General features: G+C 39.1%; 1 protein-coding gene across 1 annotated transcript in view; it reads right to left on the reverse strand.

The window, feature by feature from the left end:
• Positions 1-20,309, reverse strand: part of mast4 (microtubule associated serine/threonine kinase family member 4) — a 92,814-nt gene that overhangs the window by 26,988 nt on the left and 45,517 nt on the right. The window contains 1 exon segment of the mRNA XM_038734743.1: positions 9,995-10,075. Within this exon segment, the coding sequence (XP_038590671.1) occupies positions 9,995-10,075 (81 nt within the window).

A 20,309-nucleotide genomic window follows, 5' to 3' on the forward strand; every position in this document is an offset into this window, starting at 1 on the left:
AGTCACTCTCAGGTATTGTTCTTGTAAAATGTAAATGCTCCGTACTTGTATAGCGCCTTTCTAGTCTTTTTACACTACATCTGCATTCACCATTCACACACATTCATACACTGAGCCTAAGCGCTCAAAACAGAAACTAACATTCACACATATTCATACACTGGCGGAATAACCGCCAGGGGCAATTTGGGATTCAGTATTGTGCCCAAGGACACTTCTACATGCAGCCTGGGGGAGCCGGGATTGAACTGCCAACCTTCCAATTAACGGCCAACCCGCTCTACCTCCTGAGCCACAGCCACCCCTTGTCAAATGTAATGGAAAAAAGCACGCCCACGACATTTACTGTAGAAACCTACAATAGAGTAATGCAGAGGCTTAGAAGCAGGAAACCTTTTCTATAACAATGTGAACTGATCCAGCAATGTTAATGGAACATCAATGTATGTGAAATTTAACCACTATTGAATACTTAATGTTGAAATTTAGTGCCACTGAATTTATAGCACTAAAATATTTTACTTTGAAAATCATCGATCAGATTGAGGTGACATGTATTTCTGTCCTAATACTCCATCACAGAGGTTTTCAAAGGGGGAGGCGGGCCTTCAAACTGTTTTTGGGGAGGCTCAGTAAAAAATTTTAGTTATCAAAAGGAGATCACGTAGAATATCCTAAATGTGTGTGATTTGGTTAAAGAGAGAGTTCAAAGAAAATATAGTTTAGGGCATGTTTACAGTCCTGGAGTCACCAGTAACAATTGGTGCACACAGAGCCATACAAACAGGAGACAGAACATCTTGGTTCAGTCACCAAAAAAGCCAGTTCTGTGTGCAGCATTCACAATGCTTTTATGTTTGCTCATATTAATACTAGGCTGTGACTCACAAGGAGCCACTGTGATCAACAACATGTGACTAATAACTGTAGTCCACTTTTCAACCTTGAGAAAAAAAAATGAACTACTTCAACATAAAAGCAGCTTCAGTGTTTAATGCTCCAATTAGTCTTGGGTTTAAACTCAAATTAGAGGCTGTCAGTGGAAACACATAATGCCTGAAGAACATGAATTCACTTCAAGGTCAGAGACTCAATGACATCCTGTTACATAACCTCCTCCATGACCTGAACCATTTCCAACTGATTTTTTAAGATGTTATTCAATAATACTTTCAATCCTTTGCATAATACAAACACCACAAAAAAATAAGCTAGTTAAGGCTTTGCTCCTGGATTTTTTCAGCTTCTGATGTCAATGACCATAGTACCATACCATAGTGTACTTATTACCAAGCTTAAATGTTATGGTTGCATATGTTTATGTCTTTTTATGCTTTATGTAAAGCACTCTGAGTTGCCTTTGTGTATGAAATGTGCTATCAAAATAAACTTGCCTTGCCTCAAGTCGAAGGGTCCACTTTTATTTGAAATTTTTAAAAATGATTTGCCATGTTGTCAACAATGTCAATGTAGTTATGTCTGTGGATGACTCGACTTAGTTTTCTGCTCCAACATCAGTGGAGCAGAATAAGAGATGATCTTAATATTAAAACTAAATTTAAGGTATCTGGTAATAGGAATATTCTTGCCATGAAGGCAAAGTGATAAATTAGGTAATTTACATATGTTCCATCTTCTGCCTGGAGTACTGCCCAGTCATTCAGTCAAGTGCCACTGAAAAACATCTAAAAACCAAATTGTTCTTGCCATGCTTATGTGTGCGAGAGGCATAAACAATTATCACAGCTAACTGTGTGAGGGCAAAATTTTTGTCATACATGTCAAGTGAGTACTGGTCATCTTAAGGTGCCGTGTCCAAGAACAAATTGTATGATTACGTTCTTTATAGAGCTTCTTCTGTCTGAATACACTTCCCACCAATATCAAACACATGCTGTTTTATAACCATTGACTGTTTTTAATTTCTTTTTGTGGATATAGTTTTCTTATAAGCTTGTCTATTTTTTCATATGTAGAGTTATTTCACTTATTTTTTACTCTTCTTGTTTTGTTGGTGCGGTGTGATTTTAAATTTTTGCTTGTTTTATATTGTGTTTGGTGATGCAAATAAAGAATGAAGAAGCTAAGAGCTAAAAAACATTTTATGAAAAGCAGGTGCTGCATGGCTACAGGATAAGGTACTTTATACCAGTGGTAGAGAAAAAGAACAACCATTCGTGTAGGAGAAAGAGAGAAAGAGAGAAAGAGAGAAAGAGACAGGGAGAAAGCATGTCACAGCTCCCGCATTGATCGCGCAGAACGATCAAATGCACATGCGCTTCTGCAATGATGCAGAAATGGTGAGCAAGCGATCTTTCATCGCTTTGTTAACACTGCTGAAGAGCAGCTTGTACAGGTGCTACTGCAGAGCCCTCAGAGCTTCAATGTCACAACAGCGCAATATTGATGAGCTAGGCAACTTTCTTTCTTTTTTTTTTTTTGATGATCACGTGCAAAAATCTCCTTCCTATGCTCCAAAAGAATGTGAACACACTAAAGCCTAGATTTACTAAAGGCTGTAACAATTACAATATTGAACATAACAAAATGATCTGATAGATACATTTGCTGCACCAATCAAGTGTTATCTTGTTTGTTTTTCACATCCCAGAAATTGTTGCATTTATAGGCTTGGCAGTGAGGTGATCCTATGTGCCACAGATCTTTCAATCTCATGCTCACAAAATTGTATGCAAAAATGAATGTTACTTCATGAAATCGTTTTGTGCCTGTAGATTCAATATTTAAATCTACCCAATTTATTCTATGTGCAGTGTTAGCTCCACCACTTCCAGTTTTTTCAAGTGTAAAAGAGTGACACACAAGAACCCAGTGTTTTTTATGCTCATGTTAGGGTCGATTAACCACACATCAATTTAATAATGCTTAAAGTTTTGGACATTAAAGAAAGTTTGACGAGTTAAGAGACTTTGGTGAATCCAACTTAAAACACTTGTAAGAACCCAAAAAGAAAGAAAGATTTAGGATAGGAATACAAAATGTTCTTGCTTCAGGCCTGACAACAGAAATACTGCGTGTAGTGAAGCTGCTTGTATTTCTCTGCAGGCTTGTTGCCTTCTCATTGTAACATGAAAATCCAAATTCATCTCCCTAAATCAGAAGGGAAACCCTATTTCGACTGAAATCCCATTCATCTGTGTTTACTCGAAAGGTTTCTGGGGTTAACCCCCTGTGATCAAGAGTGTGGACACATGCCATGAATCATTTACCATGTTGAGGGTCGGGGGGCGAGAATATTATCTGGTACACAGGTGCTCAGTCAAAGAGGATCAGATTTAACGAGATCTATTTATACCCTCTCGCTGTGGATTAAGCCAAGAGAATGCCACAATGCTGCCCAATCAGCCCTCTCATTGCTTCACCCTCTCACTACCCACATCCCAGTGTTTCTGCTATTATAACCCCTATTACCTGAGTGCGACACATGGACACATTAAAATGACTGCATCTGGATTACTTTCCAAAACTGCCGCCACAGGTTATGATGGCACACAGGCCATCTTTATCACATTTGATGCTAAGCAGAGCTTTGGTAGAAGCACCTCTGTGGCCAAAAAGGCTGAGTGAGGGGGAAAAAACGTGTCGTCACAGTGAAGCTATAAAGGAGGGATAAAGAAGCCCTGGGCGAAGATGATAGGGAGAAAGTAGGCCAGTGAGTGTTGTATGCTGTATTGCAGATGTGTGAGATTCCTGGAACGCATCCATATGAGGTTTACCAGTCTCGGTTATATGCAAAACCCTCAAGGTCAACAAACCATTGTTACATTAAACACAAAATCTCCACAAACAAAGCCACAGATCTCTTTTTCAACCACTAACAATACTCTAAATATGTGTTTATCAAAGTTAGAGATACTTTACATATCACAGTTACACTATTTTGTATTGATTATATTTTATATTAAGTTTACATTTATTTCATTTATTTCTAAATTGACCTACATTACTGTAACTCTTCAATAAAGTAATCTGAAGCCGTCAAAAACAATTTATTAGGTTTCAGCTTGCTCACTTATTTTGGGTAACCGGAAGAGGCAAAAATAGATAAAAAGGCTTTGATTTACAACCCTCTGAATCCAGATAAACCCTGACCCATCTCAACAAAAAAGCCATGATTAATCTTTTTTACTTCTGTGAGTTTTGCTCCCTTGTCAGAGCTGTCAAGTGAGCTGACAAAGCGCAATGCCACATAAATTGCTGCTCCTCTCTGACAAACCCAAATTCAAAGTCAGACATATGACACATACTGTTCTATTTATAGTATTTAAAAACGTGCTGCTTGGATAAAAAGCAATGCAGCCACTGAAGACACTGTCATTTTATATATCTGAAGATGTACATTACTGCATATTTCTTCAGAAAGTCAGCTTTGACAATGCTTATATATTTTCACATACAGTGCATTACATGTTTAACTTAGTTCCTAATAGTAATATGGTCAATAATTGCAGCAAAGTCTCTTTCTATTTTGACTTCTAGAATACACATGTGTCATCTGACTTGTTTAGGATGACAGATGTCAAATATCATCAGTTTATATTAAAATATTCTGACCATAACTAAAAACAAGACAAAAAAAGAAATTATTGTAATGAACTGGGCAAGTGTTCTCTATTCAAATCACCTAAAAGAGTAAACAGCCATTCTCAGCTGAGTTTAGGGAATCAATGGTCATTTTTCCATCCATTTTTCCAGGCAACTTTCAATCTTTATATCAGCATATAAATCAATTCAAATCAATTATCAAGAAAACATCTTTACAATCAATAATCTATCTATTCACAAACACAGCAGAAAAACATTGTGTGATCTCAGCTTTAACAGCATGAAGCTTCAGTTTTTGATATCTACAAAATCTGACTGTGGTTTTCAAATGAAAAACATTTATGTACTGATGCAAGATGCCCAAATACATCCAGCATTTCATGTTAAGCTGCTCTGCGCTATAAATGGGTCAGGACAGAGATTAAAAATAAATATCAGTTATATGGGCTTTACCAAAACATATACAAAAAACTAGGATCAAGTGGCTTAGCTATAAACCAGTGTCTACACACTCTGAAACCATAAACCAATGGAACATTTTTAATGAAGCGATGTTAGGAATGCGTTCAAAAGTCAAACAAAATACATAGTTTCGTATAAAAACATAAGATTTTCTCGAAAGCAGCACTTGTCAAAACAAAGCAGTTTCTTGGTGGAGAACAGAAACTGTAACCCCACCAAAAACAACAAACAGTAACAGATATACATATTTATAATACTTAATATATATTAAGTATTTCCACTTTCTAACTATTAATGGGGCTGTCATATAGGACAGTACACATCCTGTGTAAGGAACATGATACTGCCTCAGCAACAAACATTCAATTAGCATTTGACTCACAAAGCAAATAATACACAATAGGCAAGAAGGGAACACCCAGCTTCTTATTTCAGGTTGGCCTTAATAGAATCGAATAGCTCAGCTAACCAAACTGTATATACAAAGAAAAACATCCTTCTGCCAATCAGTGGTCCAGAAACCATATATGCCAAGTGACCTGTCTGCCAATATAAAAACAGGCGTTTTACTCAGGACAAACTAATCTCTGTATCAGCATAAAGACTGTAAAGAAAAATAGAAAATACGGCAAAATTGTTTTAATGGTTACCTTTTGGACCGGCGCAGGCGGGCTCCACTGAAGAAATGTGGCATGTTAAAGTTTGACAGCACTGTCCACAGACTGGAGTCTGACATTGTGTCCAAGTCATGCCAGAAAGGGAGATGTAAATGGGGATTTTGAAGACCTTGTGAGGAAAAGCGACGGCTTTCAGGGTTCGGGAGGATGCGACCCCCAGAGCAGTCCTGACAAGTACTCCTACAATGGCTTTCCTTAGGTCCAAACTTCCTCTGCACAGGCACATCTGCAGCCAGATGCGGCATAAACACACAGGCAGAGAGGACGCGTTGTCCTCCTCTGTCCTCAAATAAAAAAGTACCCAGGGAGGATCCTGAAAGGCACACAGTTTGTGTGATCCAGGTCAGGTGTAGACAGCCTTCACTGTTGCATACACCTAATGCTAGCTGACTTTTTGTTTTACCGTCTCACTGCGACTGTATGCTGTATCCCAAACACTCACCCTGCACCCTTCGCTCAACATGCTTCATATCATGTAACAGGCATCTACCACTTCACATCCTGTGAAGGGGGGTTTGTGAGACAGAGGGGTGCTGCATCATCAGCAGATGCGGCTGTGCACTCGCAGGCTGGCACCCCTCCAAAAGTTCGGTGGGTCAGTGTATTAAGCAGGGCTCATTTGAAATGGAAATTATGTGATTTTGCATGGATTTCTTCTGCTACAGCATAAATTCTTCCCTCAGCTGTTCCCTGCATAAACAGTCCTACCTCATTCATTGGATCGGAGCCTCACCTTAACTCCATCACCTTTGATCCCTGCCTCATATTTTCTGATCAGCTCTAAAGACAGATAAGCATCTGGGCACAAGTGAGTACTGACAAGCATGCCGATAAAAAGTTTAATACACGTTTACAATATCCAAATATATTATTTACTTTAATTTTATTACACCTGACCTTTCAGAAAAGGAAAAAACAGGTTGGAAGAGCTGTAATCCTGCTTGCCCATGTGTGTATAACACACACAAAACCTGGTGTTTTGTCAGTTCAGTGATGATTTTGACTTTTGAGTCTTTTGTGTATGTGAGACTTCAGTCTCAGCTGATCAGGGTTATGAAAAAAATAATATTCCAAAACATATGAACCATTACGAGCCTGTTACAAAGAATCTAACCTTAAGGACCATGCCACTGATTGTTTCTATCCAGTGACTATTCTCTAAAGGAGAGAGCAAAGTTCAGCCCTGCAAACAGACACTTGGCAATGCTGCAATAATAAAACTCAAGAGCTGCGATAACAGCACCTCTGTTAGTGTGTGTGTGTGTGCAGAGTCAGAGGTGGCTGTAACCACATGATTGATGGAATAAGGTATACATGTTACTTTCACAATCCAGCTTCAAAACATTTGTCGTGTCTTATTGAACAGAAAGTGAAAAGGCTGTCGATGTAATTTGCGCATGAAAAAACAAAATAAAACAAAATAAACGCAACTCACAAGATTGACAAAAATGAGGGCTAAGGTCTAATATTTATGGACCAGTCAATTACTTGACAAGTCAGCTGACAGACACTTAATTGACAACAATTTGGATAATTAAAAAATGGTTTATGTCATTTTTTAAATAGAAATACCCAAAATCCATTGGTTCCATCTTTTCTAATGTAAATATTTGCTGGTTTTCTTAGTCTTCAGTGATCAGTTGGTCAGACAAGAACAGGAGAGCAAAAGAAGTGGTTGAAAGACAAAAAGGAAGTGCACGGTCAGACCTGAGGACTATCAGGATTCTGCAGATTAGTCCAACCACTTGCCAAGTGTACTGCTTGGAAGGGATTCAAACGCTCAGGAAGAGCGATGAAGAGTGAAATCGACAAAGGAGGAACACCGCCATGACCGGCAGATAACCAGTGGTTCCACTTACGTGTACCTCTTCTGCAATAAGGTGTTATCAGAAGCCATTTTTGTCAGTATAAAGTCACTGTGTGTGCATTCCCTCAGAGTGGCTCAGTCCGTCTCCCTGCAGGCCAGCGTGACAGCCTTCACTCTAATTATGGCTCTGCTCTGTTTCTGTGTTCCACATAAGAAATTATGGTTCGGATGGTTCAAAGTCAAACTTGCATAGAGCAGCATGAATAGGGAGGTCACTGGCAAAGCCGATATCACATGCAGAAGATTTGGGTTACTGTACTGGTTACTACTGACTTAACTGGTTCCTAGCTGTTTTTGAAAATAAAACAATATTTTAATAATGAAATTAGTTTTGCTTTAGCGACACAGGAAGATACAGTATGTGCTGTATGTGAGATATATATGAATTTATACAGTATTAATCCATAATGATACACAGGGTCAGTAATTACAGTAGCAGAAGCTCCAATCTGTTATCATTCATAAATCTTGGGAAAGGTCAGTATATTCTGTGAAATCTCCGTCTACTCTGATAAGTTATATGAAATACAGAAGCCGAAAATCCTTCAAACTCAAACTGAATTTCCTGGATTGTATTTCAGTTCTCAATGGTACTTGAAACAACACACCCCACCATTGCAGCCTCTTGCTTTCATCTTTTTTTTTTTCTAAACACAGAGCTGTTTTCAGTCTGAACGCCCACAATGATTGGCTACTATGTTAGCTAGCTACATCTGATAATCTGCAATGTCAGAGAAACTGTAACTCTGCCACCAACCTCCTTCACGACCATCAATCAGTCACCAACAACCTTTCTCTCATACGGTTGCTGCAAAGTGCTGCTGTATAAGCAGTTCTGTAGATGCAGATGGCCCTACACTGAAGTATATTAGTGCTGTAGGATACTGTTCTCTATAAATACAAGTTACAGGTTACAGCATCATTCTTTGAACACACTGTATGAATTGAGACTCTCAGCCATTGGTACATGAGCGAATAAAAACTGAAATTGTCAATACATAAAATAAAAAAACCCAGTAAAAAACATCTCCACGTTCTTGTCTGACTCACTTAAATGCCTGCTCCACTTGACTCTCTACAAAAGCTGAGTAGAACAAGAGGGGATCAGAGGTGACATGGGTGGGTGTTTCATGCTATTCATTGATACAGAAAATTCTTCAGAGCTGAGTGTTTTGAATGAGCGGGCAAAAACAATTCCAAGATTCATTCCAACTATTTCTCTTGACAAAATCCACACCAGCCTGAATAAAGTAAATAAATCAAATCCTGACAGACTACCTCCCTTTTTTATATGAGTAAAACATATACATTTCTTGAGCAGTGAGTTTTCCGTTTTGAAATGTCCTGTTTTTGTTTTACTTTGAGGTTTAAGCAATTAAATCCCGCGTGTTTAAGCTCCCGCAGAAGGCTCAGTTCCATAAAACTAAAGCTAACCATGAAGTTAAGATGTATGGTAGAAAACAACACAGCAACAACATGATATTTTAACACGATCAAGGAAAAAAACTAACTGTAAACTAGTCCACTTTTAACAGTAAAAAACCTTCCACCTTTATACTGTATATAACTGTTGGTACTTCTTTTGTACTCAGACTATTTTTGTATGTAATCAGCACAGACGAAGCAGGCAAGACTCCAATCTATCGTGTCATCAAAAGACACTGGAGTTCTTGGCCACCTTTTCATCCATTTGTCAAACTAACCAGTGTTTATATAAACACTAATTAAGCAACACAGAGCCACAACAAGATGGCGCCAACCTTGAAGACCTATTTGAAAGTGAAATCCCAAATGAGTTTTGTCTGTGTACAAAGACAGATTCAGAGCTTCTTGACGAGTGAAATATGGAGTTCGAGCAGAGGACATGCCATCTCAGACATGACTCATGCACATTAACCCCCGAAAGGAATAATCTTTTCAGTGACAAGGATAAAAGTCTTGGTTTTTGAAAAATAATCTGAGGTTCTACCAGTACATACAGATTTTGAAATACTAATCATCAACTAGTTGCGATATAAGCAATTCGCTTGGATAGGAAACCATTACTGAGAAATCCAAAACTAGCTTTTACGGTTTTGAATATTAATTATTCCTAAATTTATCAATCCAGCCGGGATTCAGACAGATTGAGACCATTCTTCACTTTGATGTACTGCGAATGCCACAAATCCTACTTAGCACATGAAAGAGGAGCATAAACCTCAGAACAGAGAGGGGCAAGATGGGGGAAGGGGGGACACTATCAACATTATATAAGCACTGTGTCCTCCTCTTTCAATGTCATATCAATGGCAGATGATTTTAGGAGGTCAAACTGAAAAACCAGTTCCAGCCTTGTGAAGCATGAAGGCAGGACTTACTTAAACATGCACTAACAGGCCTTTTAAAACAAAATAGCCATGTTTTAAGAGCTCTCGCTTACCTCCAAAAATGAAAAGCGTGCAGCGGGCTGCACGGACTGCAGGGGCTAGTGGGAGTGGGGCTCAAGCTTCGGGGAGTGAGGCTGTAAGTTAAATGGAGTGTAGTGAATAGTTGTCTTTTTTTCACAAACAGGAAAGAAACCCTCCCAATACACACAGTTCTGACACATGCCCAGATAAAGACAGCAGCATCATGAAGAGTAATGATCCCTGTCAGATGAACCAAAATCGTGTTTAAAGAGCAGGTTCCCAAGGCATTTGTTTGGTACTGCAGTGTTAGTTCTACGTTGGGGATGTCTCACCACATAGTTTCAATTGAGACTAAAAAGCTGAAGATTATAAAAGGGGAGTTACAGATGAACCTACTTTCATATTCTTTACTGAAATATTGAGATAAGGTTAGAAATAGCTTCTCTCCTGTTCATCCAAATCATGCAGAAAGACTAATTTTACCTATGTGATGTCATGGATTGAGCTTTATTTAAAGTGAACACTGGCACTGCAGAGCACTGGGTCATATAGAGGTGAGAAACTTTTACTGCAGTGACGGACCAAAATACGCTGTTTAAAGGATAAGTCTGGAGAAGTTCCATGGAAAGAGCAACACGGACAATGAATGGATCCAACTAACAAGTATTGTATGTGTATCCAAAGCCTGCCATATCTGCCATATCTGATTCCTCTGTGCCATACAGCTCCAGTGTTGTCCCAAAACTATTATAACACATCAATGAGCCACACTGTTGCACTGGGTGACATGTCCTCTATTAAGATGAACACGGGCACTGTGGTTTATTTTGAGTCAATACCACATACACCGTCCTGCTGCAGTAAATCCTCACTCGCACACCAAATGTCTATTAATCCACTGATAAAAATAGTCCCCAAATAACTAAGCACTATTTCCCCCTGTTTGAATAATGTTTGCTAAAATCTACAATGTCCAGCTGTTTAGAGGAAATTACTGAGCATTTTTTGGAAAAGAAACGCTATGTTTGTGACCCAATTTTAAAGATTTACATCTTCACTAGGAACCAATTGGCTTAAGGGGATCAGAAAGTATTGATGGAGAAACACATTATGTTGGTTTTGATATTTTCAGGGGATATGTTGACAATTCTAGAACATATCTGTATATCTAAAATCTGCAGAGAAAAAGGTTTTATAGCTAATTTAACATAGTCACTCAGCCAATTATGCTAACTCAATTGCAGATGGAGGGAACTATAACAAATACCTTGTTGACCTAAATGAAACATGTCAAATAAATGACTGTGGCTTTGTTAAAATGGGAAACCTGCCATGTAAACATACAGCCTTCAGTGATTCACCTTATTGATCACCATCTAACACTGCCACAACACTCATCATAGGTGTGTTATGAGTCTGTGTGCGTTTCCTGCGTATGCTCTGTGTGAGTGTATGTGTGTCACACCAGTAAATAAAGCATGTCGTGCAGTTGCAGCACTCCTTTGCGTGACACATTTTCTGTCCATCTATCACACAAACGTGCATGAAAATAAATAAATGCGTGAACACACGCACACAGACACACAACCACAAGTAAGCTGCAGTTGCATAGCTGTTAAAGATTTGACATTAGACTTCCTGCTGCTAATGCTAACGCAGCACAGAGCTGAAAGCAACAGTACAAGACAGCAACAAATATGACACAGAGACAGATGAAGCTACATACTGCAGAGGAGCTGCCTCCCCAGTAGGATAACGGAGGAAAATACTCACTCTAGCGTCAGCCCTGGAATTCTCAGCCTCTCCCGCTGGGCTTTCATGGCTGAACTGTGCTCGTTTGCTCTATTGTGGTCATGATGTGCATTCACACTGCCTGCCTGGCTCCCGCCCCCCTGCACTGACAAAGAGCCAAACCCAGCCACCACAGCGCGATGAGACGGATTGGATTTCTTTCCCCCAACAAAAAGGGAGGGGGTAAAAAAAAAAAAGGGGGCTACAGTTCTTGTTTTGGTCTTTCCATGTTCCACCTTGAAGCTGTCAAACGAGATCCTCTGTTGCCTGCGGAGGGCATGGAGGCAGGACAATACCCCTTCTCCCCTCCCCTAATACACGCCCCCTGCTCCTTTACTAATGCATGCATATTTGTGTCCCCCCACCACAATTCCCCCACCAGCTGGTGACTTGCTATATAGCAGAAATAAATGCAAAATATTAAACCTACATTTTCTCTGCTCCTCTACATGCAGTCACCTTGACAGAAGCTAACACAAGGCACGCACTATACGATGCAATGTCACCACAACCACAGGGATGATGTCATCGTCGAAAGAAAAACATAATGCACCACTACCTGCCAACGCAGATCAGTCAGTGTACAGCAAGACAGTGGACAGTGTCCTAACACCTGGCTTCAAGTCCTTTTTATCGTACAAATAAATAAAGATGAAAAAATATAAATTCATCTTGCAGTAGAATTAGTGCATAACATCTAACACTGCAGGCAAATACAAGGGTGAGTGTTTCTGCTCAGATTAGAGAGGCATATGAGTGTCAACAGGATAAAGTAAAATAGCGTCCCAAAGTAATAAAGCATGATGATGCACCAGAGTGTCCCTGCCCTTGCAGGGATTTAAAAGACCCCAGAGGCTACTGCCTATTATTTGTAAAACCACCAATGATTCATTTTGTCCATACTTATTAATGCAGATGCTCAATTGCCAAACCATCATTATCCCAATAACTCAATATGAATGAGTGACTCACTTGCAGGAAATTGTCCAAGGATGAACTACTGCAGGACAAATGGGTGGCTTATTCAGATAATTTGACAATTTGAAAAATTACACCACTAAAAACAAGTAGTGTTTGCAATGAGTCAGCTATAAGTCTGCTACAGCTAACTGCTGTATGATGATACTTTCGTTAAACCTGGAATGATGAGAAGTATAGAAAGCATAATCCGCTGCTAACTCACACACTCATCCAGTAGACCAATGAATTCTTTATTACTATGAGCATGCTTGAGGAGCAAAGAGCCACTGCAGACGACACCAAACACTGCATTAACCACAGAACTAGTAGTTGAGACAGGCAGGAACTGGAGCATAAGAAGATGTGGAGTGTTACCTAGAGTACAACAGGTCAAGGGTCTGCTACAAGCTATAGCCCAAAATGCTGTCCTATAATTTTCAGGCATTCGGACGATCTTTTATTTATTTTTTATCTGACACATCATACATCTTGCAGTGTGGGTCCTAAAAGCTGAGCATTATTCATGGACTTTTATATTTTAATGCAGGGGAAAAGACAATTCTAACAATCCAAGAAGTGTTTGGTAGATATTTAAACCTCTGACCCATGACTTCCTGTCAGTAAATGGTGCTGGACCCTTTGGGATAAAGACGATTTTTTTCCCTTCTGAAAGTCAATGAGACATAACTCCAACATTTTCAGTTAAATCAATTCTGAATCAAGTCTGATTCAAACAATCAGTTTTAGACCGTCAGTCTGCCTTTCGATGAACCAGGAGACACTGTAATAACTTCAGTGACCATCTTATTGCATAAACAACTGAAACTTCACAAATTAAATATATAACTTCACCAGTCATTCCTTTTCAGATGAAAAGATGAAGAAAAGGTGCAAAAATCCTCTCTTTTTTAACATCAGATAGTCAGGACATGATGTCCAAACTCACTCACTGTACACTTGTACACCAATGTGGAGTCAGTCAGTGAGGAATATTCCATGTGTTCTCATCCAGCCTGCTTGGCAGTCCAGCAAAAATATAAAATTTTAAAATGCATGACCATCACCAGCTATGGCTTCAAAGGTTAAATAAATCATAGTTAAGACCAGCACACAAGATACATACAGGTATTGTGTGCGCACTTTGAGATATGCATATTTATATCATCTCCTACACAAAAATTAGTTAATGAATTAGACCCAGGCAGACTTACAAAAACAAAAAACAGTGTGTGAGATATAGAGAGCGCTCTCTCTCTCTCTCTCTCTCGCTCTCTCTCTCTCATCACACTATTATAAAACAGAAAAATAAATAAACAAACTATACTGGACTGAATTCCTTTTCGAAAGTGTGACTTTTTTTGTGCTAGTAATTTGTGGTTTTTGGTGAAGGCAGGTGACTCACCAAGGTTTTCATAATAATGTACGACTGCTACTGTACCTGCAGTGAGAAAAACTTTCTGACTCACAGCACAGTGTGCAGAGGAGCTTCTATTGTTCAGCTTGAATTAATTTGAAATCAGTTCTACCTGGATGAAAGTGAAGTAGACCCACATCAGTCTCTGCAGCTGCATGCTGACTGCTTTTTAGTTGAACAGAAAGTGGTTCAGAAATCTATTCATTTATACGCCACTATCCTCTTACTGGTCTCTTGGTTTGCAATTAATATTATATACACCTCATTTACGTATCTCTTGTGCAAAGCTGCTACACGGTGGCAATTTCTTATTACATCTTGTGACCATAGACTGTATATAAGAAATGGACGTAGTCATCGTGACGTCACCCGTCGGTTTGTGGACTGCCGTTTTGAAGCCTCGAGATTGGCCGTTAGGGCGCTGCCATGTTGAGTTTTTTCAACCAGCGGCACATGACCATATTTAGACAAGACGGTGTGGGGCTAGCTAGTTTGCTTAGCTAGGTACATCTGATATTCACGTTAACTGTCATTTTAACAGGTCTGACAACTTTGTCTAGCAAAAAACAAGCTTAAAACAAAATGTACTCACCAGAGAAAGTGGACAGCCAAATGCTAATAAGCTTTTTCAACGCCGCTTCCCACGCCAGTGCTGTTGGAACGAGTCATTCTAGCCTGATAGACAGGTTGCAATGGTAACAACTTGTCAATCACAGATAATCCCTCCCTGAAGTATACTCTGCTTTAGGGTCTATTTTCCTCTAAATGGGACCATAATTTACTAAATGAACAACATGTTGTGTTGAAGAAGACATGAAACTAGCGATTGAGACCATAAACTCATCAGGAAAGTGTTTAGTGAGGTAATAAACCAGGTGAGAAGTAGGGTCATCTTACCCTTATTTCTAATGGAGTTGGACTTCTTTTTGCAACCAGAAGAGTCGCCCCCTGCTGGCTGTTCAATAGAATGCAGGTTTAAGGGACTTCCGTATTGGCTTCGCGTATCAGACCGGTTGCTTCTTGCTTGCTTGTGACCATGTTGTTTAACTAAGGTCACAGAACACTCAGAATAAAATACATTGTTGGTGTATCTTAGAATAAAGCACCCATTATGAAGAAGTCAAATGCTCCACTGACTTCAAAACTTAAACTTGCTGTTCATTATCAGTTATATTCTGCCTCCTCAGTGACACTACCACCACTTCAAAAATGTCATAATTTAGGCTAACAATAAGAATTATTGAAACACAACATCTTAGTGCTTTCATTAAACCTGCATTAAGAGACTTTTGGTCATTTGGGGATAGTGAAACAAACAATCTGTAAACACAACACAACACTTCGCCAACAGATGTCTATTATTCCATCCAGCAGATACAGAGCAACATCATCATTCATTTGAAGTCATGCTTGCGTTTATCTGACAAATCTAAGTTCAATATTAGTCCTTTTAGTTCTGTTTTGGTTTCTTCCAACTCCTGAGGGAAATCTCAGGCTCTTTACTGGCTAATTTCACCTCTACACCAGCGGAGGGTAGAGTACTGAAAATCTTTACTGAAGTTCATGAAACATTTACTCCCATAATAAATAACATATAGAGGGAGACCTGTGTGTCACGAGGCCAAACAGGACTTTTTTTTTTTTTTTAATCCACCCTTATTTACTCTCTCCCTATTCTCCATTCCATTCTATCATTCTCCATTATATTTTTGTTCATGAATACCAGCTGGTAGCCTACTGAGTAAGCCAAGATCAGTTTCACAGCGACGTTCTATTTAATGAATTCAACATTGGCATCGCTACTTAAAAAAAAAGAAAAAAAAAAAAGATTATGATGAAATTTTAATGGCCCGGCAGATGCTTTTGTTCAAAACTATGTACAAATTAGGTACAATTCAAGCCACAATAGATTAAGGAGGCGATTGCAAGGGCAAAGTATAACATGGAAAATTATTTTCTTTTCTTATTAGAGAGACAAGAAGAGAGAGAGCATGTTGGGTGAGTTGGTCCTCTGTAACAAAATCTACAGTAAACAATTCTTCTTTGGTATCGTGTTGCATTGCAAAGCAGGTGATGTAGTTGGGCAGCTTTGATCCTTCAGAACCTGCAACACGTTGTGTTTTTGTGCTGATGGTGAGAAATGGGAAAATGATCTAACATAATGGTCTAAAAAATCCAATGAGTGTGCCTTGAGGCGCCAACACATACAAATGATTGATTTTAAGTTATGGAATTGGACCCAGCAAAAGACTTCCAGTTATTAAGGTCAGACTATAAATAGGTTCAGTAATCGTTCACCTAGAATGACTGTAAACAACTCCACACATGACACAGACTAAAAAGGTACAATCCATCACTCTTGTGGTTGTGGAAAAGGAATTACAATAATAAAACGCTCCCACAATATGTAATGACGTTGTGGAAAATGTTAACCTTGGTAATTAACTGGCATGTTGGCATGACACCAGCATGTTAATGACATCAAATGTTCAGTAGATGGCTCTCTGTCACAGAAAAACCTGTGGATAAAGCGCTACAGTTCCTTCTCCATGCACTTTTCTCTAGTGTCCAGCATCTTTATCATCGTCCTCCTACAAGTTCAGATTATTCCAACTCAGCTCCTGCTTCTATCACATTAACATTTTACCCCGTCATCCTGTCTAACACTTTGAAATTAAGCACATGAGAGACACAGCAGTCAGAGATTACAGCTGTAATACCATTCAAGAGAGTAAACATATCTATCTTACAGAATATGGGACTAATGTCTTACTTGATCCTGAATTTTCTCATTTAAAAAGGTGACAAATTAGTATAAACATCTTTTTTAAATAAACTGCAGTTTTGATGACTGGGAAGCAGTTTTATTAACTTTGTCATATCCAAACACCATTACTATGGTTACCAAGGTCCCTAGTGGCTCCAGCACTCTAAATATAAACCCGTGTGGTTGGTGATCTCACTGCAGCCTTTTAGTAATGGCCCACCTCTATTACAGTAGGTGCCCCCTCTGGTGAGGTATCAGCGAGAGCACAAGAGGTCATGGGTAAATCTTTCTCTTCCACCATAAAATATATCAAACTAAACCAAAATCAATGCCTGGCTTAAAAGCTGCATTTCATCTGGCACATCACTGGCCAAGAAACCTTTTTAATAACTTGAACAGACCTGAACAGAAATCTGACCAACCCGCCCAAGGAAAGTTTAATTCATTGTAGGTTTTTACTTTTTTTAATGACTGCTTTAAAACTGATGCTGCAATAAAAGTAATACTTCATCCAGTTTGACAGAAACAATCAAATCCAAGTGTAGAAAAAGTAGATCATATTTATCAAGTAATAGTAAATTGCACACTAATTTAAAAACTCAAGCCAATCTACCTCTATTCGTTTTGCACCCTGCAGGGTTTTTTTGGATCAATTTATCCGTTTGGTCTCATTGCACAGTGCCCAATTGACCAACAAAATAAAGATTACAAAGGCAACTGAATCAAAAACAGTATCTGGGAAAGTGATGGTGAGTAGCTATAGAAGAAGGTTAAACATACAGTGAGGAAAATAAGTATTTGAACACCCTGCTATTTTGCAAGTTCTCCCACTTAGAAATCATGGAGGGGTCTGAAATTGTCATCGTAGGTGCATGTCCACTGTGAGAGACATAATCTAAAAAAAGAAATCCAGAAATCACAATGTATGATTTTTTAACTACTTATTTGTATGATACAGCTGCAAATAAGTATTTGAACACCTGTCTATCAGCTAGAATTCTGACTCTCAAAGACCTGTTAGTCTGCCTTCAAAATGTCCACCTCCACTCCAGTTATTATCCTAAATTAGATGCACCTGTTTGAGGTCGTTAGCTGCATAAAGACACCTGTCCACCCAATACATTCAGTAAGAATCCAACTACTAACATGGCCAAGACCAAAGAGCTGTCCAAAGACACTAGAGACAAAATTGTACAACTCCACAAGGCTGGAAAGGGCTACGGGGAAATTGCCAAGCAGCTTGGTGAAAAAAGGTCCACTTTTGGAGCAATCATTAGAAAATGGAAGAAGCTAAACATGACTGTCAAGCTCCCTCGGACTGGGGCTCCACGCAAGATCTCACCTCGTGGGGTCTCAATGATCCTAAGAAAGGTGAGAAATCAGCCCAGAACTACACGGGAGGAGCTGGACAATGACCTGAAAAGAGCTGGGACCATTGACCATCAATGACCATTTGGATGATCCAGAGGAGTCATGGGAGAAAGTCATGTGGTCAGATGAGACCAAAATAGAACTTTTTGGTCATAATTCCACTAACCGTGTTTGGAGGAAGAAGAATGATGAGTACCATCCCAAGAACACCATCCCTACTGTGAAGCATGGGGGTGGTAGCGTCATGCTTTGGGGGTGTTTTTCTGCACATGGGACAGGGTGACTGCACTGTATTAAGGAGAGGATGACCGGGGCCATGTATTGCGAGATTTTGGGGAACAACCTCCTTCCCTCAGTTAGAGCATTGAAGATGGGTCAAGGCTGGGTCTTCCAACATGACAATGACCCGACGCACACAGCCAGGATAACCAAGGAGTGGCTCTGTAAGAAGCATATCAAGGTTCTGGCGTGGCCTAGCCAGTCTCCAGACCTAAACCCAATAGAGAATCTTTGGAGGGAGCTCAAACTCCGTGTTTCTCAGCGACAGCCCAGAAACCTGACTGATCTAGAGAAGATATGTGTGGAGGAGTGGGCCAAAATCCCTCCTGCAGTGTGTGCAAACCTGGTGAAAAACTACAGGAAACGTTTGACCTCTGTAATTGCAAACAAAGGCTACTGTACCAAATATTAACATTGATTTTCTCAGGTGTTCAAATACTTATTTGCAGCTGTATCATACAAATAAATAGTTAAAAAAAATCATACATAGTGATTTCTGGATTTTTTTTTTTAGATTATGTCTCTCACAGTGGACATGCACCTACGATGACAATTTCAGACCCCTCCATGATTTCTAAGTGGGAGAACTTGCAAAATAGCAGGGTGTTCAAATACTTATTTTCCTCACTGTATTTCATTGTCAAAGTAACGCATAGAGAAAGTACTTTAGATAACGGTATGCTATGGACATTAAATACAGAAATTACATGTAGTCGTTGTGAAAGGTATACTTTATATATCACCAGACCATATAGGGCAAAGCGTTATATCAATTATTCCTGTTGTATATACACATGAAATAATTGGTAATAGCTTGCCAGTTACCAGCATGATAGCTAGCTGCATACATTACATCTTTGGCTGTTTTATGCAACGTGCGTGCCGTGGTCTAGATAAGATGGAGAAAGCCAAAAAAGCAATGCAAGCACACAAGCTCACTGGCTTTCCTTAAGAAATCCACCGAACCCCGCAAGTATTATAAGTGTTTGATTGTTTGACGGTGTGAGGCTTTAATTATAAAGACATATTTATTGCATGTACTGCTGGCAGCTCCCAAAAAAGCCATAACGAACGAACTAGCTCGAAAAGGAATTCCAACACATGACAGCTGGTGATCAACAATTAAAGGAAAAAGTAACTCCCATGTTGAGATTACAGAATACACAATTGACAGAGGGATGTTCAATTTGGTTAAAGGCAACAGAAGAAGTTTTTACCTGAGAGGACTGTTTGCTGGCCAGTGAAGAGGTTGTGATTAATCATTTGTGTGCTTGTTCTTGCTCACTGTATTTATTCTTTGTTGTGCTATTTTCCATTATAATCACTTTCCTGGACAAATAAATAAATATTACATCCATTTTTAAACTGAAACATAAAATATAGTATGCAACTGCCATTAGAGAATTGCATAGGAACTCGAACTAAATTATATTTTGCTTATTGAAGCTAATTTCTATCAGTTTACAGCTTGTTTGCTGACTCTAAAGAAGAACAACTACCTTTACAGGTCACGTAATTGCCATCCATGTTAGTTATGTGACTATTTTACAGAAGCACTGTTAAATGTGTTTATAATGCAGGTTAGACTAAGTAGGCTAAATATAACTAACAATTCATACGTTGTCAGACAATCTTCGCAGCTAATTGGAGTAGAAATGTTAACTTTACTCAAACAAACATTCATACAAATATCATTTTAGCTCATTTGAGAATCTGTACCAAAAATGTAATAAGTAGCGTGACAACTGGAAGTTAAGGTTTATCA

This window comes from Micropterus salmoides, unplaced genomic scaffold (assembly GCF_014851395.1).
Source record: "Micropterus salmoides isolate LMB-PRFRI ecotype aquatic unplaced genomic scaffold, ASM1485139v1 Ms_hic_scaffold_20, whole genome shotgun sequence".
NCBI lineage: Eukaryota > Metazoa > Chordata > Actinopteri > Centrarchiformes > Centrarchidae > Micropterus > Micropterus salmoides.